The sequence below is a fragment of the Phyllostomus discolor genome, chromosome 2 (assembly GCF_004126475.2).
Source record: "Phyllostomus discolor isolate MPI-MPIP mPhyDis1 chromosome 2, mPhyDis1.pri.v3, whole genome shotgun sequence".
NCBI lineage: Eukaryota > Metazoa > Chordata > Mammalia > Chiroptera > Phyllostomidae > Phyllostomus > Phyllostomus discolor.
Window position 1 is genome coordinate 79,729,001 of NC_040904.2, and position 26,308 is coordinate 79,755,308.

General features: G+C 35.7%; 2 protein-coding genes and 1 pseudogene across 18 annotated transcripts in view; 2 read left to right on the forward strand and 1 right to left on the reverse strand.

Moving 5' to 3' along the window:
• Window positions 1-6,476, forward strand: part of SENP7 (SUMO specific peptidase 7) — a 130,894-nt gene extending 124,418 nt beyond the window's left edge. For all 11 annotated transcript variants that reach the window (XM_036017978.1, XM_036017979.1, XM_028503804.2 and 8 more), the window contains 4 exons: window positions 1,280-1,323; window positions 1,415-1,483; window positions 2,373-2,523; window positions 4,473-6,476. In XM_036017978.1, the coding sequence (XP_035873871.1) occupies window positions 1,280-1,323; window positions 1,415-1,483; window positions 2,373-2,523; window positions 4,473-4,610 (402 nt within the window). In that variant the 3' untranslated portion in view covers window positions 4,611-6,476. The remainder of the gene's footprint in view (window positions 1-1,279; window positions 1,324-1,414; window positions 1,484-2,372; window positions 2,524-4,472) is intronic.
• Window positions 6,477-10,283: 3,807 nt separating this feature from the next.
• The window catches only part of IMPG2 (interphotoreceptor matrix proteoglycan 2), an 83,416-nt gene continuing 67,391 nt past the window's right edge, over window positions 10,284-26,308 (forward strand). For 6 of the 7 annotated variants that reach the window (XM_036017987.1, XM_036017988.1, XM_036017989.1 and 3 more), the window contains exons 1-3: window positions 10,284-10,613; window positions 11,083-11,334; window positions 22,864-23,030. In XM_036017987.1, the coding sequence (XP_035873880.1) occupies window positions 10,529-10,613; window positions 11,083-11,334; window positions 22,864-23,030 (504 nt within the window). In that variant the 5' untranslated portion in view covers window positions 10,284-10,528. The remainder of the gene's footprint in view (window positions 10,614-11,082; window positions 11,335-22,863; window positions 23,031-26,308) is intronic. The other variant, XM_036017991.1, reaches the window with a different exon arrangement.
• Window positions 17,070-17,894, reverse strand: LOC114490670 (annotated as a pseudogene).

Below are 26,308 nucleotides of genomic sequence, written 5' to 3' on the forward strand. Positions count from 1 at the left end.
AAACAAAGGCGCCTGTAAAACACAGCAGTGCTAGGTGGGCTGTGATGGGCTGTGGTGGGCTGTGGTGGCCCATAATTAAGTTTTGCTGCTTTATGATTCTTCAGTGGATTTTTGTGGGGGTAGAAAAGAGAACATGAGAAATTATCATTCTTTTTGCATCTGGTTGGTTTATTTTTAACTCCCTAGGTTTGTTTATTTAATTTTATCTGATCACCTTCATTAAACATCCTACTTTTCTAATTTCTGTGGATCAGATTTACTTTTATTTGTTTAAGTCAGGAGTTCTTTGAACTTAGTGTAATTAATAAGCTAAGCAAACATATTTTTATTTCTTTTTTTAATATTCTACTTTCTATTTTGAATTGTTGATAAAAATTATTCAAAATAGACTGGAGGTCAATCCACATGACTCATGAGACTAAGATAGTTACCATTAACTTTTCTATATAAGGGCCTCTGGACTAGTATACATGGTCAAGGTAAGATGCTTTAATTGATTAAGATAGCCATCTAATGATTTTTTTTTTTTCTGTATGGGTAGATAGCAGCAGCCTCCCTAGCCTGGGCCAGTGTCTTTACTGTCATGCTATATAGGGTAGGCAGAAGAAAGTAGTCTCCTTTCCTGTTGTCACAGGGCAGGATCGGGGAGTTCCTTCTGGCTCCGAAGCCAGGTTTCCCATTGGGTTCCTTGGAATACTTGTTTTACGATTTGATTTATGATTGAAAAAGATTCTAAGGTCAGTTAAGTTGGGTAAGCCTGTGTGCTATTCCTTCTTAGAGTTTCACTGTTAAATTGGAATAGAAAAGATATTGAGAAGTTCTACGTTAAAGAAATGTTTAAGTCTGACCTATTGTTTCTCAAATTTATCAACAAAACGCCCATCCCTTCCTTTTCCCTTAATATACATCAATACTCTGCTTTTTGTGTTCAGAGGAAAGAAATGTCTCTACTGACATTTACTGAGGCAGAGAATGTATGGAAGCATATATTCAATTAACTTGTTTATCTTTGCTTAAGATGATAACTGAATAGAAGTAATTAAAGTTCCAGGTTTTTTTTTAGGACATATTAAAGGTCCATAACTTATTGGGGCCAGATGTACAACTGTATAAACTACTGTTTCACCAGTATAGGAAAATAAATAGATGATGAAAAAACTCTTATTTGAAATTTTAATTTCAAAGTTGTTTAAAACTTTCTAATTTAGAGAGTTAACTGAATGTTAATTTACTCAAACTAGCTTTAATTGCAAAGTCATAAAAATTCATGTTATTTCAGAGTACTGAGATGAATATGCCAATACCAAAGAAAATATGTAAAAGGTAGGTAAACGGTATAACCATATTTTCAGATATTTAGGTTTACTTCATATACACATGTTTATATCTTGATTTCTTCTTTTGCTCTTTATAGGCCATGCATTCTCATATTAGATTCCTTGAAAGCTGCTTCTATACAAAACACAGTTCAGAATTTACGAGAGTAAGTAATGACAGTTTACCTCTTCACTCTATTATCTAAAAATCTCAATTATAAAGCTACCTTAAGAATTACAAGACTAGCCTTGGCTGGTGTGGCTCAGTGATTGAGTGCTGACCTGTGAGCCCAAAGGGTCTCTCCAGTTAGATTCCCAGTCGGGCATGTACCTGGGTTGTGGGCCAGGCCCCCAGTAGGGGGCACGTGAGAGGCAACCACACATTGATGTTTCTCTCTCTCTCTTTCTCCCTCCCTTCCCCTCTCTAAAAAATAAATAAATAAAATCTTTAAAAAAAAAGAGTTACAAGACTATATCAGAATTATATTTTATTATGTATTTAGATGAAGCCTATGAATCTAATCAATAATATATACCCCCTATTATGTGTTAATGTTAAGTATAAATATTTCTTAGGGATTCTATCAAAAGTAAACTTAGAATTTGTAATCATAATTGACCAAAAATGTAATTTTACAGAGGAGCAGTGCAAATGTTAGTGGTTATCAAAAGTAACACTTTAGAAAAAAAGAACCCTTATGTTCTTATCGTGTGTGTTTGTGTGTTTGTAATTTACTCTAAGGATCTGAAAAGAACTAGCAGCTAAAGTTTAAAAATAATTTGTTAGTTTACTTTGTGGTATAAATGACTTTATGTTTTCAAGTTGTGAAAGTTGAGTTATTGTAAAAGGCCAGGCTTTTTAGTTGGAAACTCAGATGATTTTCTTTAAAGTGGGATTTTTCAAGCCTTGTATAATTTCTACTGTTAAAGTTCAGTCTTTGGAAATTTGGCTTGAACCAACACATCTAGAAACAAATATTTCTCACCTTTGTGAAAGTGTTGATTAATATTTAAAGACATTTCTATTCACATCACTCTACTTTTTGATGATTTAAGGTATTTAGAGGTAGAGTGGGAAGTTAAACGAAAAAGTCGTCGTGAATTCAACAAAACAAACATGGTGGACCTGTGCCCTAAAGTTCCTAAACAAGATAATAGCAGCGATTGTGGAGTCTATTTACTGCAGTATGTGGAAAGCTTCTTTAAGGTATGTAAAGATATAAATAAGTTTCTTATTCATAGTTACCAGTATACAGTCACAAATTACTAGGCAAGCAAAGAAGCAGGACGTGTCATAGATAATCAAGAAAGAATAAAAAAGAGAAGAAATGGGACCACAGATAATTCAGATATTGGAATTTGCAGATAAGAACTTAGAAATGATTTGATTTATATGGTAGAGAAAATAGTCAAAGATGAACAAAATGAAGAGATGGTATTTAAAAAAGTCAAATGAGCATTCTGGAATTAAAAATGTATAATGATATATCTGAAATTAAGAATTTATTGAATGGGTTTAATAGCAGACTGGATTACAGCAGAAAATATGATTAGTGAACTTTAAAAAGAAAGACAGTAGAAAGTATCCAGTTTTCTCAGAGAGAAAAGAGAATGTAAAGAAAAGAACACGAGCGTAAGAGACAAGCGTGATGTAGTCAAAAAGTGTAATTTACATATAATTGGAGTTCCAGAAGGATTACATGGGAATGGTGGGGGGTGGGGGGGCATGTAGCAAGTGAAGCAGACAGAAATTTGAACAAAAGTTTTCAGAACTAGACTCATGTATTTAAGTAGTTCAGAAAACTATAAACTAGATAAATACAATGAACTATAGTAATATTAAACAAGAAATTTTAAATAGCAAGGAATCACTTTGCATTTTGCACTGTGAGCTTATTACCTGAAGCATTACCAGTGTTATTTATAAAGGTAGATATAGGAGCAGGGTTTTTACACTTGCTTGGAACATATTTAAAGGTACTTTCAAAGAATGAGGATTATAAGGTGCAATTACACCTTTGGGTGTAATTGGAGAGGAATGATAATATATAGCAGAATGTGGTACACACTATGGAAATTACTGAGTATGTTATGTTGGCCACAATTCTGGCCTTCTCAAACTCTTTCCAGAGAGATTTGGTTTTGTTTTTAGAAAATTCTAAGTGCCTTGTTATGTAACATATTTTGTTACATAATTCTACTTTACATAGCCTCAATTAGTAGAATATACTTCTAATATAGGTTGTAGCGCCATTTAAGATTTCTGAGGGAAAATTCAAAGAACTAAACCTTGTGTTTTACAAATTGAACTAATGTAACTGAGCTTTGGCAGAAAAAAGATAAAGGTTTGGGATAGACCACTCCAAACCTGTAGAACTTGTAACTAAACCCTAACAAAAACAATGTTAATTCTAATACTTGCATAATTAACTATCGCTGACATTTGCTCCAAGAGCCATTGTTCTGTTCATCATTATACTGTGGGACTGTTAATTTCTTCTTCAAGATATAAGTCCTTCTTACAGTTTCTAATAGTATCATCAGATTTATAAACATGATCTACAGGTAGCAGTTATTTATTTTTTTAAACATGGGGGAAAGTCTTCACAGTTGTAACTTGCAACTTCTGGTTAAGCTTAACATAATGCAAAATACAGAGGTTCTTGAAGCCATTAAAGTGGCTATTTCTTGCACTAAAAGAAGGCACTAATGTAGGTTGTTATGTGCTTTTTTCTTAAAATCTGAGATCATTCATTACTAAGGCTTTCTCTTTAATAGTTTCAAAATATTAACATGTTGGAAAAATTTGTGTTCAAATCAACTTGATATTTGTATTGTGCGGAATCATTATCTATTTACTAATTCCATTTTCCACTATTCAGTTAAATACCATTGTAGCAGAGAAAACAGGATTTAATTTTGATATAAAAAGTTAGCAATTTAATGAAAATGTAAAATTGATTGTGGTAATGGTTGCACAACTCTGTGCTGAGAATCATTCAATTGAGTATTTTAGGTGAATTTTATGGTGTGTGAAGGATATCTCAGTAAAGCTATTATTAAATAAAGTTGGCAATAGCTCATTTCTTTTGTGAAATTCAAACAAATTTGAATCATACCACTAGAGCGATTGCATTCTTTCTTTTCTCTTTTTAGGATCCTATTGTTAACTTTGAACTTCCAATTCATTTGGAGAAATGGTTTCCTCGTCAAGTAATAAAGACCAAACGGGAGGATATTCGAGAGCTCATTTTGAAACTTCATTTACAGCAACAGAAGGGCAGCAGTAGTTAGTTAATCTGTGCAGACAGGGCACAGATGTCCAACACGATTACTGGAAAGCTGCTTACCGGCATTTGTGTCAGCCAGCTCACAGAGAGGAAAACAACTTGTAGTAGTTTTATAAGTCATTGAACATTATTTAAAATATATAAGGTATATTATTAGAATTGTTGGGATCTCATAGATGGAGTAGAAATGGGGGTGATATATATAAACTTATTAGATAGAAATTAAAATTTCATAAATATTTGATATTTTTCTGATTTATTATGCTTGGATTATGCAATAGCTATGTGATGTGGGAATGCTTTTGTAGATAATAAAACCATGTGATCTGTACTTCCACATGACGGGAATTGAGGGGACTTAGGTCCTCCCTGATGCCAGCCCCGGTGCTTGTCACAATGTTGGCAAGTCACATTATGTTGTAATTCTATTTTTTGCAGCTCAAGCATGCAGTATGAATACTGTGTATTTTTTTTAAAGACTTTAGTATCAAGGCTTCAGAAAATGCCATTTATGGCATCCCTTCTGTATAGTGTAAAAGAAGACATAATGTTAGGAAGGTGATAAAAGTTCAGTCTTTCAATGTGCAGCTTATTTTTCCAGTTGCTAAATGGAACCATTACTCTGCTGTAATTGTTTTGTTTTTTCCACTTTTTTGATGTTGTATGTGGGGATTTGAGAATTTCATTCATTCAGGGTGACATTTGAAACAAAAAAATTTAGCTATACAAATTAGATTTTAAAAATTATATGTGTAGCTCAACTTAGTTTATTTGAAGTATAATTATATACTGACTCCCACATTATCCCAGATTATATGAACACAGTTTATGTAAGTATAGATGATAAAATTGGTGTCCTTATAATTTTAATTAAAAAAATCCTCAAAGTCTTATTTATTGTTAGAACTAAATATATAATTGTATAGCTCTGTTACCCAGGATTCATCTGCAAATCCAGATCACTCTCATTGCTTTTCTGTTTTTAAACTGTAGTTTTCAGAGACCCGTAATCCCCATGGAGCTTAATTTTTTTTTTTTTCAAATGTTAAGGTAACAGTTCTGAATCCATGTGATGATCATGGTATTATATAAATACTTCACAACCTTCTAATGTTATCAGGAATATTTTGAGGGGACTATTATAATGTATTTTCTCAGATAAGAAAAATTTTTTAAGGATATTTTAATCTTCTGTTTTAAGCATCTCTTGGATTTACACTGTAACTGTGTATTATAAAGCAGTGAAGCAAAGACAATTTAAGATAAAGCTAAAGTAGGAACCTTTTATTTTAGAATCATGTGAATTGATATTGTCAGTTAAACCTCAGTGTTCTTAAGCTTTTGTTAATCTCGTCACCATCTTTATATTGTTAAAGATATTTGTCTTTTGGAGGTTTCCTACAAAGATGCTTATAATTACATGTTTCATTTCCAATTTGTGTGTGTGTGGGAGGGGACTTTTTGGTGACTATTATTTCATACATCTAATTTGGGGAAAGCAAGTATATAATACATCTTCTTGTGATTTCTTAACTTTTTTGTTTGTATGTTTTTCAAAGATGCCACTGTCTTTTATCATGTTTTGAAGATTGTTTAAAATTCATTTTCCTAAATTCATGTGGAAATACTTTGAGAATATTGACCTTTTATATTAAACATATTTCCAATTCATTAAGTAGAAGTGTAATTTTTTAAAGAAACGTGAGCCAGTGTTAGAAATAGGTTTTGAATTGTACCATAGCCAGTGCATATCCTGTAACTGATGCTTATATTAATTTTTCCTTCTGTTTTAAAAAGCATATTATTAATTTGATTGTCAGTTTAGGGATATTTGACAATTTTCTACAATAAAATGAATGACAGATCTTAATTTCTGAATCATTTATAGTTTAATGGGAGGAGTGTATGTATGAGCAGTCTTAATGTTTTCTGGTTAAAACGATCACGGAGTTGCCCTGGGAGCACACGAGGAAATTCACTGTGGGAGGGGTGTGCACCTGTGCGGCAGTGTCGGGCGGAGAGGTTGTAAGAGGCTTGGTGGATAGGGAACACCCTTCTAAAGAAGATGATACTGTTTTTAATTCACAGCTTTTGGGATTAAAAATAGGAGCTTTTTTAAAAACATCATATCCAATTTAGGAAATGTTTATTAAAATGAATTGATTAAATCAGCTTTTCTTTTTTGTTAGGGGAAAATAGGTCTAGACTTGTCGTACAGAGCCCTTTCTAATCTGGTTTTAATCTATGTTCTATCATCTTTCCACTATCACCTACTTTTTAGTCATATAAAATTATTAATGTATACTTTAATTACTTTTGGCTTAACACGAAGCTTAAGCCTTTTATTCATAGGAAATTATCTTGGCTTTTCTTTCTTTCAATATTGTTTCTTTGGAAGTATACTAAGCTAAAATAAATGTGAAATGTGAGCTGTATTCAACATTTTTTTAAATGGTGAAAAAGACCTTTAATTGTTAACTGTGTCAGGACTGGGGAAATGTGAGTGGACATGCATACTTGGAAGGCCTACTTGACCAGACTGTGTAGCACCCAGCTGGAAAGTGTAGGCCTCTACTTCCCTCTGTGGAGTCTGTTGTAACTGTGGAGTCTCTTGTGCTGGTGAAAGTTTGGAAACTTTGCCACTGGGCAAATAAGACATGGTTCTTGAGGGCAAGGCTTCCTAATGCTGATGTGGGCTGCATAAGGTCATCTCTTCTCTTACAGCTAAGTCTATCCCTTTTGGGGTCCAGAAATATCAGGGTCAGGACTCCTACCTATAAAGTCTCCAGTTGAAGATGTGCTTTATTTGATACACTGTTTTGTAGGCGTATTTTCATCCAAATTAAAGGAGCTAGGTTATGGACTACTGTCCTGTGAGCATGAATGTCACTTTGAACCCAAGATTATAGGCGGCTGTTTGGAATAGGTATTGCAGCATTGTGCTGCCACACCTCAGGCCTTGCACATACTATTCCCTCGTCCTAAAACACCCTTTCACTACTTCTTACCAACTTTATTTATTTATTTAAATCTGGCTCAAATGTCATCATCCTCACACTTGCTCAAATAGAATAATTCATTACCTCTCCTATTTCCTCATAATGATTTTTTAATATTCTCATCAATTTTACTTCATTATTTGTTGACGTATTTTTTCCCTCTAAACTACAAGCTTTGTATATCGTATATATTTTAGTATGTTAGTGGCATAGAGTAAACAACATTTTGCTGAGTCAATAAGTGATTCTCAACTCACTTGAAATTAGGGAATGGATGAAAAGAACCTGGTACTTGCTATTTCTAAGCAGAGTTTTATGTTCAGCTTTTTTTTTAATCAGCTTATAAATTTTGGGACATTTCTTAAAGCATGAGGGACCAACAGATGAGATTTTGAAATATTCTTTAAAAAGAATCTCAATAAAAACTCAAGGAAGATTTTTTCTGAGTAATGAAACATTAGATAATCTTTTCATCTGTAGGAAAATTACCACATTCTTGGTGAGACTTCAAATATCTTTCATAATCTACCTCAACAATTTCAGCCTTCAGTCCCAACTTGTTTGCTCTATGCTACCCTTCCTGCTCTAGCAAGTGTCTTCCTATTTTCTATACAGACAGTATATTTTCTTACCTTACTGATCATGACCAGGAGTTTCTTTACTAACTCCCATTCCTTCCCATTAACCCTCCCACCTTTGCCCATACCAGGCCATTCAAGGCCTAGCCGAAATGTTATCTTCTCCAATAACTCCCTTTCAGTTTTCCAGTTGGAATTAACCTTGCTTCTGGGTTCCCATGGCACAACCTGATGGTAGTCATCACCTACTTATTGCCTCGTATCATAGATGGAGTTACTCTAAGAATGCTGTAGTTAAGAGTTATGTTACATGTGAAGTTAAAATGAATTTATAAAATGCCAAACCTATTTAGAAACAAATGAACCCAGCTGAAGTTTTCATACTATTATTTTTTTAAGAACAGTTTTCTGAAATCTTACAAACTATATTTTATGGAATATAATAACCATTTATAGAGTTCTTGCATAAGAACTTGTGATATAATTAGGGGAAATTTATTCTGTTTGAAACCCCTTTAAATGTTATGAACACTTGTAATAAAAGACAAATAGTAGTATACATTCGTAAAAAGAACTTCCACATTTTGCCCTGGCTGGTGTGGCTCAGTGGACTGAGCACTGGACTCTGAACCAAAGGGTCTCTGGTTCAATTCCCAGTCAGGGCACATACCTGGGTTGTGGGCCAGGTCCACAGTAGTGGGTGCTTGAATGGCAACCACAAAGTGATGTTTCTCTCTCACTCCCTTCTCTAAAAATAAATAGATAAAATCTTTAAAAAACAAAAGAACTTCTACATTTTCTAATTTTCCTAACAACCTGTGATAGAGACAGAGATTATTATGCCTAATTTCTTTGGTGAGTTAACCAGTTCAAAGAGTTTAGGTTTAACAAAATCAAATATGAAGTGGCAAAAACAGAATTTGAGCCTAGTGTTGCCTAGGGTTTTTCTCATTCTAAGTATAGAAATATTTCCAGAATACTCTGAGTCCCTCAAGATTTCCTGGCTTGTTGGATTAGGCCCTTACAAAGAATTTCCAACTAATATTTGTTACCTTAAAGTTCTCCCTTGGTCTCAATTGTCAACATGAAGCTTTTCTTTGTATTTTAAAATTTCACTTAGTAAAATTTTCAAGTTTTTCCTCCCATTCAACAAAGTTTGGCAAATAAAGTTCCTACCAATATATTGCAAATGCTTCTACACACACATATTTAATGGTCATTTAGATTTGTTAGTGTATATACGAGCTGAAAATGTGGATTGTATGAGTTTGTGTTAAAAATGCTCGGTGAGCTTTTCATAAAACATAGAACAGGATGATTTAGCTAGCACAGTTAGTTTAGGATTCTCCAGAGAAATGTGCTTTAGTTCTTTACAAAACATTTTTTTAAATGAAAACTTCTCCAGAGGTACATGACATAAGATAAATTCATTGGTATTTGATAGTAAATTCTAGCTTCCATAAGTATTTTAAATTAAATTGTTTTCTATTAGACTTATTTGATAAAAACAATGGTCCTAACACAAAGAACTTTATTTAGTCTTATTGGGTAAAGGATGACAAACTGGGCCTAATGTATAATAACAAATTAAGAAACAAAGTTATTATCACATAGCCGTCATTTATATTGTGTGTAGAGAAGGCACCAGGCACTATTCTGAGCATTTTCTGTATATTACCTAATTCAGCCCTCCCCATGGCTCTATCATGAGGTACTACTACTATCCCATGTTACAGATAAGGAAGGAGACAGTGAGTGGTTGTAGTGCAAGATCTTCAAATTTTTCTATTAAGGAGGGAAATTTAAGGGCAGTAGCTTTATTACAAAGAGAAACAGCTTCAAGAACTCTGATTTTGTTCTCTGTGTGTCTGTGCTTCTCAGATAGGAATAGTCAGTCTGGTGGTTTGATGCTTATTTATAAATTGCAGGTTCTGGAAGAATCCAGAGAATATGTGAATCTATGAGGTTCAACTAATAGGTTTGTAAAAATTCGTGAAATACATATGAAACATTTTTAAATGAACTGCTTGTTAAGGGCAAAGAGTGTTAGTAAAGAGCTTAGCTGGCTAGATTAAAGAAATTGTCTCTCCCCATCTGTCCTAATTAGCTTATCTCTCCTGCTTTCATAGCTTGCTGATTATTTCAGAAAAGAAGTGAGAGCTACTTTGAAAGGACACCATTTGTATTTAAGTTAATTTATAATGGTTTTGGAATGTTTGTCAGTTCTCAAACATAAACTTTTAAGTGTTAGACCTTTCCTGTAACAATTTGTTATTGGAAGTTTCAAGGCTTTGGGTGCTCGGTTAAGGATTTTGGCCTTTCCTCATTCCTTTGGTTTTGGCCAAATGATTATGTTTCCTCATTTTGGGAAGATTTCTTTGGGTATTTTGATATTTGTCCTGATAGAAGAAAACCTTCCATCATTAACAGGTATTTAAAAATTGACATTGTTTTTATCTTTTTTATATCTGTATTATATTCTCTCTAAAAATAATAGTTGATGAGACTGCTATAAGAAATTGAATCAAATACTACTGTATTAGTCTTTAATATCACTTCATTTAAACTGTTTTAAAATCTCTCCAATAACTTTGGTTTTTTTCTTCATTAGTATTTACTGATTTAAATCTTACTTCCTTTTATTTCTTGTGTTGAAGTTACATGTATACCTTGAAATTGAATGTACATTTGACTTCAATAGCTAACAATCTTGAAATGAAGAAGTAGGAATTAAATGGAGAAAAGGTTGAATGCTTCACTCCTCGCCTTAGGCACGTACATCTATAATCTGAGATTGACTTCAAAAAGTCCTGATGTGGCACAAATGTCACTTTTTTTTGTTACCTTTGTACTGTATCTTCATTTATCAGAGGCCTTGTTTATGCTTTCAACTCTGTAGCACAAAGCTACCTATCTTTAGAAGAAATCCAGGAACCCAAGAGTGCAGTTTCTTTCCTGCTGGCTGACTCAGAATCTGCAGACCCTTCTCTGTCTAGTGACAAGAAACAACCTCTGGACCACAGAGAGGCTGAGAGACAGTGGTTGCTCAGAAGACGGCGATCTACTCTATTTCCTAGTGGAGTAAAAATCTGCCCGGATGAAAGTGTCACAGAGGCTGTGGCAAACCATGTGAAGTATTTTCAAGTCCGAGGTAAGCAAATATCCAAACCCTTGGGTTCTAATGAAATTCAAACATGGTTTTTATCATATTGGTTGTATCTCCTTATAATTCAAAGTTTGTGATAATTTAGACAGGGACTGAGCCAAATATCTTTCTCTTAGCTATGGAAAAGGGACTTGCTAAGAATATAGTAGTTATACACCTCCAGAGGAAAGGTGATATTGCTTTAAGAGAGGAAATTATTTAAATCTTTTTTAAGCATTTCAAAAACACCAGTTTATGTTGTGGAATACAACATAATAAGTTTTAATAATACAACAATATAAGTTTTACTTCCTCATTACAGTAATTTGCCCAAATATATGCATAGAATATATGTACCAAGCTGTACTTACCTGTTTGGCTAATTGGTTGTTTTATATACATAAAAGTATAATTTCAACATTATAGACATTTCAACATTATAGAGTGTAGACATTCTGTAGACATGCTGGTCATTCTTCAGTGGAACACGCAAAACTTTGATGTCTAAAATCGTGACATTTCTCAAAATGGACCCTAACACAACAAAATTAGGACTTTATTTTATTTTTATTCAGATAGTGTTATCCTTGACTTCGTACCTTTCTATTATGTGAATTCATTCTCTATTTCCTATATTTACTAACCCAGTTGCTAAATTGATCATAATATATCCCTTAGATATATGGAGGACTCCCAAACTTTGTTTTTCGCTCCTCAAGAGCCAATAAAAAGCCATAATATGGTTGTGATGCGAGGAGACAAGTGGAGATAGGTGATGGATGGTAGTGAAATCAGGCTTGTTCATGTGTGTATAGTCAGCAAATGCTTAGCGCTTGCTAGCGTTCAGGTGCAGGGCTGTACTGCTCAGTCTGAGCTTCTGCTTTGTTTAATTTTCCTCCATTGTGTCCCTTCCTCACTACACTGAGTGTAAAATAAAAAAGGTAAATAACAGATAATACACATATTTATATATTTGATTTTTGTTTGTTTAAGTGGCACAATGTATTAACACCTTTTTTGAGTATTTTATATCTCTTGATTGTATGTGGTGGCTACCAAACATTATTAAGCAATAAGCTTCCCTTTTCCTTTTTTGATGGAAATTCATTGACCTGGCCTTTTGTATATAGGGCATATGCCAGAAAGGGCCAACTCCAGAAGTAAGAAGAGAATAAAGGAACTGAAGATGAATGAGAATGACGGCTTCTAATTTATCAGAATATGATCTTACCACCTGGATTTTTTAAAATATTACTTAAAAATTGATCAGAGTATCTAGATAGCTCTTGTTAAATAGTAAAGAGGAAATAACCAATCATTTAAGGATTGTGATTATTATGCTTTTTTTTTTTAATCCTCACCTGAGGATATATTTATTGATTTTAGAGAGAGGAAGGGAGAGGGAGGAAGGGAGGGAAAGAGAGAGACACACATCAATGTGAGAGACAAATATCCATCAGCTGACTTCTGTACATGCTCTGACTTGGGACGAACTGGCAAGCCAGGCATGTGCCCTGACTGGGAATCGAACTGGCAACCTTTCAGTTTGCAGGCTGGCGCTCAATCCACTGAGCTACACCAGCCAGAACACTACTCAGTGTAATTATTTTGAAACTCATCCATTATTTTTTGTGTATCAGTAATTTATTACCTTTTATTGTTGGATGGGTGGTATTCCCACTTATGAAGATACTACATCTTGGGGTTTTGGGTTTGTTTTCAGTTGGTGATTACAAAGAAAGCTGTTGTGGACATTTATGTACCAGTTTCTGTATGAACATATGCTTTCATTTCCTTTGGGTAATAAGAGTGGAATGGATGGGTCACATGATACAAATGTTGTTTAACTTTTTAAGAAGTTGCCACACCATGTTCTGAGATGGCTGTACTACCAGCAGTGTGTTAGGGTTCCGGTTTCTCCACATCCTCGAAACACTCAGTGGAGTCCATCTTTGTTAACTGTAACCATTCTAGTGGCTGTGAAGTGATGTTTTGTTGGTTTAATTGCATTTGTTAGTAATTAATGACATTGAGCACCTTTTCATATGCTCATTTGCCATTAGTATATTTTTTTGGTGAAAAGTATACTCATGTATTTTTGCCCATTAAAAAAAATAACAGTTGTTTATCTTACTGAGTTGTACAAGTTCTTAATGCATTTTCTCCCAATGTGTGGCTTGTCTCTTTATTTTCTTAATGATGTCTCTTGAGGAACAGAAGTTTTAAATTTTGATAAAATTCAGTTTGTCATGTTTTTGACTATGCTTTTGGTGTTGGATCTAAATTTGCCTGACGCAAAGCTACAAAGATCTTCTCCTACTTCCTGTATAAGTTTTATAGTTTTTAGATATTACATCTAGGTCTATAATCTACGTTGAGTTAATTTTTGCACATGACATACATGGATCAAAGTTAAATTTTTTGCATATGTATGATCAATGATTCCATCTCCATTTATTTAAAAGATTATCCTTTCTTGTCTTTGTATTTATGTTAAAATCAGTCTTCTGTATATGGTGGGTCTATTTTTTACTCTTTCTTCTCTTAGATTTATTTGCCAATTTTTATGCCAACACCATACTGTTCTGGTTACTATAAGTGTTATAACAAGTCTTTGAGTCACAGAGTGTAAGTTCTTCTACTTTCTTTTCCTTTTTCTAATTTGGTTATGCAAGGTCCTTTGTCTTTCATATAAATATTAGAATCAGTTTGCCAATGGCCACAAACAAGGCCACTGGGATTGTGATTAGGATTATGTTGAGTCTATCGACCAATTTGGGAACGATTGTCATTTTAACAATATTGAGTTTTCTGATCAATGAACATGGTATATCCCTCCATTTATTTAGATTTTTTTCAGTTTGTCTCAACACTGTTTTGTAATTTCAGTCTGTACATCTTACACACCTTTTGAAATCAGATTTATCTATTTCACTTTTTTCATGCTATTGTTAATAGTATTTAAAAAAATTCCAGTTGTTCCTTGTTGGCACATACAACTGATTTTTATATATTGACCTTTTTATCCTGCAAGTTTGATAAATTCACATATTAGTTCTAGTAGTTTTTTTGTAATTCCTTAGGGTTTTCACATACTAGATGATTATTTCATCTTCAAATAAAGATAGTTTTACTTCTTATCCCCCAGTTTGTATGTGTTTTATTTTTTTTTCTTTCCTTATTACACCAAATTGACTGTTCCACAGGCTTTGGGCTCCACAATTATGAAAGTAAAGTATATTTCCCAAAGAAAGACTTTGCTCTATACTGGACTTCTGTGTACTGGGTAAGATGCACAGCCTGAGCCTGAACAGGGTTACATGCAGATTAAACACTGGCATTTCCTTCTTCAGAATATGAGTATTGTCACCCCCTTTTCTTTTCTCCCACCCTTTCCAGGGCAGGTTTTCCTTGCTAAAAGAGAGGCATTTGTAGGTTAGTTATTTTCTGAAAAATAGAAAGTAAAGTCTACACAGAAATTGTTTGATAAGGACAGGACTTCTGAACAGGTCCACTTCTAGGCCAGGTAGTGAAGTATGCGGCATTCGGTGAAGGTTTGCCTTCCTCAATATCTTCTCCTGGAATCGTGCTGATTTTGTTCTTCTCTCTACTGCCTGCAGTGTCCTATCTGGGTTTCCTCTCTCTGAGCTGCATGAATGCTGCAGACTCACCCACACCCACCTCCCCACTCTCCTCTATTGAAATATGTGGTCCAAATTCTATTGTTCCAAATTAGTTCATTGGACTTCCTTGTCAGATAGCTCCCAGTTGAAAAGACATTGGATAAATTAAGGATGTATTCACTTTCCAGAGGGAATTTTTACAGTTTTGTTGAGATGTAATTCACATACCATACAATTCACCCATTTAAAGTATAGAATTCAATAGTTTTCTGGTATATTCATAGAAACTTGTAATCATCACCACACTCAGTTTAAGAGCATTTCATCATTTTAAAAAGAAACCCCATACTTGTTAGCTAACACTATCTTACCCTGTTTTCTTCCCTACTGCCCTCCCCAGGCCTAAGTAACCATGGGACAATCTCCTTTCCATCTCTTCAGAATTGCCTATTCTGGATAAGTCATATAAGTGAGATAATATAACATGTGGTCTCTTTGGCTTCTTTCACTTAGCGTATTGATTTTTAAGGTTCATCTGTGGTGCAGCATGCATCAGTAGTTTGTCTTTTCTATGGCTGATAGTTTATTGCATGGATGTGCCACATTTAGTCCATCCGTTTGTCATTTGATGGGCATTTGGGTTGTTTTAATTTCTCTTGGGTATGTACTTGGGAGGAGACTGTCTGGGTGATATGAGGAACTGCCAGATTGTTTTCCAAAGTAGGGGAACCATTTCACATTCCTACCCACAGTGTATGAGGCTTCTGATTTCTCCATGTTTTTGCCAGCACTATGATTTATAGTGTGAAGTGTCTCTTGGTTTTGATTTGCATTTCTATAATGACTAATAGTGTTGTGGGTCTTTTTATATGCTTTTTGATCATTTGAATATTTTCTTTTGAAGAATAACTTAAGATCCTTTCCCCATTTTTAAATTGGGTTGTCCTTTCACTTTTTTTTTTAATTTAAAGAAACAATTTATTGAAGAGCTGAAAAAATTCCTAAAAGATTGAGTTTTCCAGGAAACTGTACCTATACAATGCATTGCACCTGTCATGTTAAAACATGCATTAGACACAAATACAAAAACCATAAAACAAGCTACCACTCTTCAACAATCTGAGCAATAGTAAAATGCCTAAGGACCAACATGGATGATTTGCAAAGGATGGGTTATTTACTTTAAGTGCCAATTTTTTAAAAAAGGAGCAGAAATAGATGAGTGTGTTTACTTACATTCACTGAATTGGACTTTTGGCACTAGAAATCGGAGCATTCTGTCATACACATAGCATTAACACATGTTATGTTATAAAAAATGCATCCGTATTCAAAAGCAGCTTTGTTACTAGGCAACAGAACACTCTACATTATGTCTAGAACACTCTACAGTGTGTCTCTTCATTGTCCATCAATATACTGATACCAACATTGAAATGAAAGAAGAAAAAGAAAAGGAGCTAAACCCCTTTTATTTTCTCTATTTAAAATCAAACAGAAAATAAACACCAATTCTTTTATACACTGACATTTTTTTCTTTTTTTTATTTTATTTTAATCATTGTTCAAATACAGTTTTCTCCCTTTTACTCCCAATCCAGCCCCCCCTCCCAACCCTCCCCACTTCCCTCCCATTACCACCCTCCCCCTAGTTTTTGTCCATGTGTCCTTTAAGTTTGTTTCCGTTAACCCTTCCCAATTCCCTCTTCTCTCCCCTGTGGTCACTGTCAGCCTGTCTTCTATTTCAGTGTCTTTGGTTATATTTTGCTTGTTTCTTTGTTTTGTTGTTTAGGTTCCTGTTAAAGGTGAGATCATACGGTATTTGTCTTTCGCTGCCTGGCTTGTTTCACTTAGCATAATGTTTTCCAGCTCCATCCAAGCTGTTGTGAAGGGTAGGAGCTCCTTCTTTCTTTCTGCTGCATAGAATTCCATTGTTATACACTGACATTTTCAAAGTACATCATTTGTACAAGAGAAGGACTAAGAACAGAAATGTGTTACAGAGATCCAAACATAAGTATAAGTAAGTGCCTCACACAGTTATCTAGCAGTACTCAGAGGGAGCCACTTCATAATCATTGGCATGAAACAAAGTTGCAGAATTCTGTGTCAGGTATCTTAGGAAATCAGGAAGATAATGTAGTAATGAAACAAGGCCCTTTTCATCAAAGACATACAGGCCCACATCGCTCCCATCCTTACAAACAGTCTCAGTAGATGTGGCAGTCCATGCACCTGGGTGTATCAGGGTGGTCTGTGAGGATTTCAGCATACTGCGGTCTCTCAAATTTGTAGAGTAGCTGAGTGCCCAACAGTACTTTGCAGTATTCCTATATCCCTGCTTCCTTTGTCCCGACTTCATTAACAGCATACTCCTCATTATGTGTTTCCTAGAGGTTTCTTGTAATTTGCAGAATCCTCCAGGATGGATCCACATTCTTCTTTGCAGGAAGATAGAAGAGCTGTTTCTGCCGGTTAAGTCCCAGTCATCAACAAGCTGTTTTAGTTCTTCAGGTGTCTTTAACTTCAACTCTGTTCAAGAATGCTACCTAGTTTTGAACTGTAGGATCTACTCAGGCTTTTTTCCTGTGAGGAAGTTGTGATGTCTGTCTCACTGGTACTGCCACCATCTTCATTTCCAGGTGTTTCCTGTTTGTTCTTTTTTGTTTTCACTTCAACATTTTTCTGTTGCAGACCAGATGTCTTGTTTCCCAGGGCAGCCCCTCTCATCTTCCCTTCTGCACACTGCTCCTGATAGGGTTTTTTGAAGTTCTCACTGTTTCTGCGATTGGTATCCACATATTTGAATTATCTGCTCTCTGGAACCCATTCATCCCAATTTTTATTCCAAGTACTGTCATGTGTAAAGTATTTCATTTGTTTGACCTTTGTGGCAAACAACACACTTTGCTTCATAAAGAAGAGGCCTATGAAAGGACAGTGCTTGCTCACCCTCCTGGAATTTAGGGTTTTGAGTCTTGTTTCAGCACCATTTATAGGGATTCGCGGGCCACCTCCTTCTTCTCCCAGCACCCTGCCTGGCTCCCACCACTCTCCACCCCTCCCAGCTCGGCCTCCCCACAGTGGGCAGCACCAGCTCTGCAGACCGGGTGCTACTTGCCAGCACCCAAGCACCTCACAGCACCAAGGCTGCCTTCACTTTCTTGATGGTGTCCTTCATGGACAAATTTTTTTTTTAATTTTGATGACTTTCAATTTATTCTTCTTTTTTCAAAATTGTTTTGGCTATTCTGGGTCTTGTGCAACTCCTTTGAGTTTTAGAATTAGTTTTTCAATTTCTGTAAAGAAGCCAGCCAATGTTTGATAGATTAGTTTGTAGATATTGTCATTTTAATAATGTTAAGTCTTCCAATCCATGAACATAGGAAGGTTTTCCATTTATTTTAGATTTTCAAGGAATTTTTTTTGTTTTTAGCTTATTAATTTTTTACTTCATTTGTTAAATTTATTCCCAAGTATTTTATTTTGTTTTGTTTTGTTTTATGCTTTTGTAAATTTAATTGTTTTCTTATGCTCATTTTTGGTTTGTTCATTGCTGGTGGATAGACATGTGTCTGGTTTTTGTAGACTGACCTTATGTCCTGAAGTCTTGATGAACTCGTTTATTAGCTCTCTTAGTTTGTTTTTTTTTTAAGTTGTTATTTATTTATTTTTAGAGAGGGAAGGGAGGGAGAAAGAGAGAGAGAGAGAGAAACATCAATGTGCAGTTGCTGGGGGTCACGGCCTGCAACCCAGGCATGTACCCTGACTGGGAATTGAACCTGCGACACTTTGGTTTGCAGCCTGCGCTCAATCCACTGAGCTATGCCAGTCGGGGCAAGCTGTCTTAGTTTTTAAGTAGATTTCTTAGGATGTCCTCTATTCAAGCTCATGCCATCTGCAAATATAGATAGTGTTATTTTTTCCTTTTTGCATTTGATATTCTTTATTTCCTTTTCTTACCTAATTACCCTGGCTTGAACCACTGACTTTTATTTTTCTTACTGAAGTTTAGTAGATTTTCCTGAATAAATGTTTATTCACTTGTTGTATGCCTGTAGGACCATTTCTAGACATTTTGAATGGCTAGTTTTTAAATAATTTCTACCAGTTTTGCTGGGAAGTAGGTCCATGTAGCTCTTCACTCTCTCATGTTGGAAATAGAATTCTGGGATTTGCATTTTAACAGACAAGGTATAAAATGGTTAAGCTTGAGTTAAAAGAATGAATTTCTAGTGGAGATATTTTAGCCCCGGCACTTATTGCTGAGGGCTTTTTGTAGGAGGTGGGCGACATCCCCTGAAGCATCATTTGTTGGAGACAACTTACGCTATTCTGTGAATCTGTGAAAGAGAGCGAGAGAAGGCCTGCTGTCAAACTTGGTATGATACCTATCACTTCTGGATGCTCCAACTGCGTTTATTCATCATATAATAATGTTTTTCTAAGAGTTTACGAAAAATTGTAAACATACAGAGTAACTGGAAGAATAATATAGTAAATACCATGTTCTTACCACCTGGCTCTATACTTAATTTTATTATATTTGCTTTATCACATATTTATCTATCCAATCATCTTATTTCTTGGATGTATTTTAAGTTAAAGACAACAATACATTTTCCCTTAGACATGATAGCATGAGTATCATTAACTAGAGCTTAATATTTGTTTGCCTTTTTTAAAGGTGCAATGCTTAAATCTTAAGCATACCATACAGTTTTGACTAATGTACACATAGGTGTAACCCAAAACTCTCTTAAATTTTAGGACAGTATCACATCGGAAAACTCCCCTGTTCTCTTTCCCAGACAAGCATCCCTCCATTCCCCATCCACAAGGCAAAGAGTCTTCTAATTTTTTTTTAAACCACAGCTTAGTTTCAACTGTCTAGGCCTTTATTTAGACAGAATAGTATTTACTCTCATGTAAGGCTTCTTTCATTCGCTGTTGGAGATTCACCCATGTGGTCACATTAATTAGTAATCTGTTCCTTTGGATTCCATCGTGTGACCTTTTGTTTGTTCTCTTGTTGATGGATACCTGGGTTGTTTCTGTTTTTAAGTTATTATTAATAAAATTGCTCTGGTATTCAACATAGTCTTTCTGTGGATATATTCTTACCTCTTATATCCTGAAGGAATACCTGGGGGGGGGATATTTTTGGGTCATAGTTTTGGTTATATTTACTTATATAAGAAATTACCTATATTTTTTCCAAAATAGTTGTACTATTTTACACTCTTGCCAAAAATGAAGTTTCTGGTTGCTTCACATCATTGCCAAAATTTGGTGTTGTTGTTGTAAGAAATTTTAGTCATTCTGGTTCATGTGTCAATGCTTTAATTTACATTTGAAGACAAATTACTTCTCCCCACAGTCACTGGCTGTTTGTGTCTCTTCCTTTGTGATGTGTCAGTTCCAGTCTTTTGCCTATTTTTAAAAGTAGAATTTTTTTCTCTTTTAAATTAGTGGGTTGTAGGAATTCTTTTTTATTTTTAAGTAAGATTTTATTTATTTATTTTTAGAGGATGAGGTGGGTGGAGAAAGAGGAAGAGAAACATCACATCACTGTGTAGTTCCTCCTACTGGGGACCTGGCCCACAACCCAGGCATGTGCCCTGACTGGGAATTGAACCAGAGATCCTTTGGTTTGCAGGCTGGCACTCAGTCCACTGAGTCATACCAGCCAGGGCAGGAATTCTTTAAATATCATAAATCCAGTTCTGTGTCAGATATATGTATTTTGAATATTTTATGCCAGAGTTACGGCTTGCTTATTCATTTTTATTAATAGTGTCTTTGATGAGCAGAAGTTTTTAATTTTGATGAATTCTAATTTCAGTTTTTTCTTTTATAGTTGTTGCTTTCTGTGTCCTGTCTACAGAATATTTACCTATACTTAAATCATGTAGCTACTCTTCTGTGTTTTCTTTTTAGACCTTTATAGTCTTAGCTTTCCTATTTTAAATTATTTTTTCTGCATATTGTGAAGAAGTGATTGAGATTTATTTTTTCTTTCTTCATAGATATATAGTTATTTGGTCTCATAATATTTTTTTGTACTTTTTCAGAATCACCTCATTGTATGACCAGATATTATAGACATTCACTTTTTTGTGTTTTTACCAATTCTGACTTTCACTTTTGCATTGTCTTCTGGTGTTTACTGAATTTTCATTTAGAAGTTTTAAGAAGAAGAAGGGAGCAGCTATGACTCTACAAATGATCAGTGCTGCTTCAGTCAGGCCCCGCCGGACTGTTCTGTATGTCGTACGGTCAAAAGTTCTTAAGAGTACTAATAAGTATATAGTTTTCACTGAAAGAAAATTTAAGTTTGTAGCCCAAGCTTCAGTTCAACCCTGAAAAACCAGCTGATAGAGATACCTACAATACTCAAATATTTCACTCTCTGTTAAAGCTTAAAAGTTGATTTTTTGTCTCAGATGGTCTTCTTGCATCACACAACTGTCAGAAAACCAGAATGCAATATTATAATAACATCTGACATTCGTGTAGCACTATGCAGTTTATCAATTACTTTCACAGATAAAGTGAGTAGGGTAGGAATTATTTATAGCATAAAAAAGATAGATGAATATATCAAGGTTTTGACTGGCTGAGTTAATTTCCCTATGGTTATCGACCTTGTACTTGGCAAACCTAGGGCTAGAATTTAGATCTTCTGAGCCTGGGAGTTTAGGGGCTTCACCTCAATATGCTGCCGGATAAGTATTCTACCTTCTTGAGATGAAAAATAATTTCTTTGATCTCTGTCCATTTATACCCTTCTTTCTCTCTTATTACTCCCCTCTTCCCTCCTATCCCAGTCTGTCTATTGCCCAGTGTCCTGCATCTGGCCACTGAAATGGTTACAGGACAGCAGGCCACTGAGTGATATACAGAATGTGCATTTGCCTGCTGAGCATCCTTTTGGATTTCCTGCTATGGAACAACTTAGCAGATAGATTCAATTAGTTTTTATTTTACTACTGTAGGGCATTTCTCCTGAATAGCATTTTTCTGTTCTTTTTAGTTCTCATGTTTTTTTTTTTTTTAATTATTGGATTTTATTTTTAGGGAAGTTTTAGGTTTACAGAAACATTGAGCAGAAAGTCCAGAGAGTTACCTGTGTGACCACCGCCCCCACCACTTTCCCTTCTTATTCACACCTTGTGCCAGTGTCACATGCGTTGCAATGGATGGGCCAGTACTGACACGTGCCCTTCTCCAAAGTTCACAGTTTACATTAGGGTTTACTCTTCATGTGGGTTTTGACAGATGATTAATGGCATATATTCACAATTACACTATTTTGTATAATAGTTTTACTGCCCTAAAAATCTGCTGTGCTCTATCTAGTCATCTCTCCCTACCCCCAGCCCCTGGCAACTGCTGGTCTATTTACAATTTCCAGAGTTCTGCCTTTTCCAGAATATCATATAGTTGGAATCTACATTCAGATGGGCTTCTTTCACTCTTCCATGTCTTCTCATGGCTTGAAATCTCATTTCTTTTTATTGCTGAATAGTATTTCATCATATGGTTGTACCACAGTTTCTTTATCCATGCGCCTACTGAAGTATGCTCAACGTCAGCTCCACTTTTGTAAAACATAAACATGGATTTTCTTTTAAAAATATGGGAAAAAACCTCCCTACCTACTAAGAGGTGAATCAATCCCCTTTGTAAGGGAAAGGAATGGGGAATAAAAATTCTCTTCAGAACTGGAAAGTTTAAGTGGACATGCAGCTACAGAAGGGCTTTGACTGAGATTCATTCCCATGTCCCTCTGGAAAGGACAGTGTGGGTAAGAGTGTCTTAGGAAGCTGCATAAATAGGTCCATGCTCACTGTGAGGACCCCAAAGTGTGGTAACATTTTATTAAAAGATCCCTCTGTCTCTTTTTCAGTGTGTCAAGAAGCTGTCTGGGAAGCCTTCAGGACTTTTTGGGATCGACTTCCTGGGCATGAGGAGTATCGTTACTGGATGGATTTGTGTGAGGGTGGAATCACAACTATATTTGAAATGGGCACAAATTTTAGTCAGTCTGTGGAACATACAAGCTTAATTATGAAGGTAAGTGTGGTGACAAGGGAAGGAATTGCTGGACTATTGTGAGAGTGTGTAAATATAGCTAGGGCCTAAAGGAAAAAGGAACAAGCAGCAAATCCCTGCGTCACTCTGGCCATTATAATAAACACTGCGAATTCAGTAAGAGCCTCGGCCTTTTCTTTTTTAGTTTTTCTCCCAGCTTTTTATTTGATTTTTTTTTAATTTAAAAATAAAGAGTGGTAAAATGAAAACCTAAACACTCTGTCAGATTCATCAATTAACACTTATTACATTTGCTTTATTGTTCTTTTTGTCCAGCAATTACACTCCAGCTGTTAAAAGGAAAAAGGCAAACTTGAACTCCAATACATTGTAAATGAGATGGAGAAATGGTATGGGCACTTAGGAAACAGTTTGACAGTGTCCTACGCAGTAAAAATACACATGCCTTATGACCCAGCAATTCTAATCTTAGGTATTTACCCAAGAACAAATATAAAAATATGCCCACATCAAGACTGATATGCAAATAGCATTTTTAATTTTTTAACATATATTTTATTGATTATGCTATTACAGTTGTCCCATTTTCCCCCCTTTATTTCCCTCCACCCTGCAACCCCTGTCCCACCAGCATTCCCCACCCTTAGTTCATGTCCATGGTTTGTACATATAAGTTCTTTGACATCTCCATTTCCCATACTATTCTTTTTTTTTAAGCTTTTATTTATTTATTTTTAGAGAGGGAAGGGAGGGAGAAAGAGAGAGAGAAAAACATCAATGTGCAGTTGCTGAGGACCTGGCCTGCAACCCAGGCATGTGCCCTGACTGGGAATCGAACCTGCGACATTTTGGTTCCCAGCCCACCCTCAATCCACTGAGCTACGCCAGCCAGGGCTCCCATACTATTCTTAACCTCCTCCTGTCTATTTTCTACCTACCATTTATGCTTCATATTCCCTGTACCTTTTCCCCCATTTTCCACCCTCCCTCTCCTGCTGATAACTCTCCGTGTGATCTCCATTTCTGTGATTCTGTCCTAGTTGTTTGCTTAGTTTATTTTTGTTTTTGTTTCAGATTCAGTTGTTGATAGTTGTGTTTGTTGTCATTTTACTGTTCATATTTTAGGTCCTTTTCTTTTTCTTAGATAAATCCCTTAAACATTTCATATAATAATGGTTTGGTGATGATGAACTCCTTTAACTTGACCTTATTTGGGAAGCACTTTATCTGCCCTTCCATTCTAAATAAAAGCTTTGCTGGATAGAGCAATCTTGGATGTAGGTTCTTGCCTTTCATGACTTGGAATACTTCTTTCTAGCCCCTTTTTGCCTTCAAGGTTTCTTTTGAGAAATCGGTTGATAGTCTTATGGGAACTCTTTTGTAGGTAATTGTCTCTGTTTCTCTTGCTGCTTTTAAGATTCTTTCCTTAACTTTAATGTTGGGCAATGTAATTATGATGTGCCTTGGTTTGTGCTTCTTTGGGTCCAAATTCTTTGGGACTCTCTGAACTTCCTGGACTACCTGGAAGTTTATTTCCTTTGCCAGGTTAGGGAATTTCTTCTTCATTATGATTTCAAATAAGTTTTCAATTTCTTGCTCTTCCTCTTCTCCTTCTACCCCTATGATTTGGATGTTGGAATGTTTAAAGTTGTCCTGGAGGTTCCTAAGCCTCTCCTCATTTTTTTGAATTCTGGTGCCTTCATTCTGTTCTGGTTGAATGTTTCATTCTGCCTTCTGCTTCAAATTGTTGATTTGAGGGAAGGGTCTGAGGGAAGGTCCTTCCTTTCACTGTTAGTTCCCTGTATATTTTTCTTTATTTTACTTTGTATAGCCTCCATTTCTTCCTTCATTTTGTGACCATATTTCACCATTTCTGTGATCATCCTGATTACCAGTGTTTTGAACTCTGCATCTAATAAGTTGGCTATCTCTTCATTGCTTAGTTTTATTTTTGGAGCTTTGATCTGGTCTTTTATTTGGGCCATATTTTTTTGTCTCAGTGTGCCTGTATGTATGTAGTAATGGGTGGAGCCTTACGTATTTGCCAGGGCAGGGCAAACGTCTTCTCTGCGTTGTAGTGCTGTATGTGGGGGAGGGGTCCGAGAAGGAACAATGGCGCTTGCTCCACTCTCTGCTGGCTTTCAGTCACTTCCCTTGCTACCCATAAGCAAATTGGGCCCTTTTGGTGCTGATTCCTGGGTGGGTGGGTTTGTGTACATTCTAGTACCTTGTGGGTCTCTCCAACAAACTATGCTGGGAGTTTCTCCCGCTGCCACAAATCCCACAAGTTTTTACTGCCAGAGGTTTTGAGGCTTTATTTTCTCCCTGGGTTGGTTGCATGGTCTGTGTTCCTCCTGGTTTTTATCTCTAGGCAAATGTGGGAATGCCCAGTCCTCCAGCTGCTGCCTTGCTGCAAGTCTGAGTCCTTTCCACCCCAGCTGACTATCTCTGCCCTTCCCACCAGTCTGGATGACTGTTTCTTCTTTAACTCTTTGGTTGTTGGACTTTCATACAGTTTGATTTTCTGGCTGTCTGGTTATCTTTTGTTTTTAAATTTGTTGTCCTTTTGGTTGTATGAGGAGGCAAAGTGTATCTACCTACACCTCCATCTTGGCTGGAAGTCCAGAGCCTCAGCCTTCTTTATAAATATAAATATTTAGAAATAGTACTCAGCAAAGATTTAGGCTAAAAGTGTAAATCTCTGAGAGTTATTAAATTTCTTATCCTATATCACAAAACCAGGTAGGCTGAAGCTAAAACCCAGACCCAGTTCTCTTTTCCAAAATCCGTGTTTTTTTTCCTTAAACCAGTGGGCCCCCTTCTCTATCATTACCAGTTTTGCACCTTGCAGTGGCTAAAATGGAATGGCTGTTCAATGAGTGAAAGAAATGTACACACATTCACATTTATATCAGCACTATCCATTTCACTGTGTTCCTGATACAGAATCAACTGATGGAACAGCAGATATATATGATGTACAGTTATTATCCCATAATAACAGCCTCTTGTGATGTTACATTGAGTCCGCCGATGGTCTTCATTGGTGTCAGTTAATGCAGGAATTCCTGATTTGGGGTGCAGTAAAGAAGGAAACTTTATTCAGTGTAAAATAGCTCAATTGTGATACAAAACTGTGTAAATAGTGTAAAACAGTGTGGCTGTGTTTTGGAACCAGCTGGCCTTGGAGCCAGGTGGCACTGGGGCCAGGCCCCTCTCCAGCTAAACAACACCATTCAGCTCCTCACTGGTCTGTTCTGCTCTACTCTGAGCCCCAGTCTGGTCCAATCTGCTTGAAT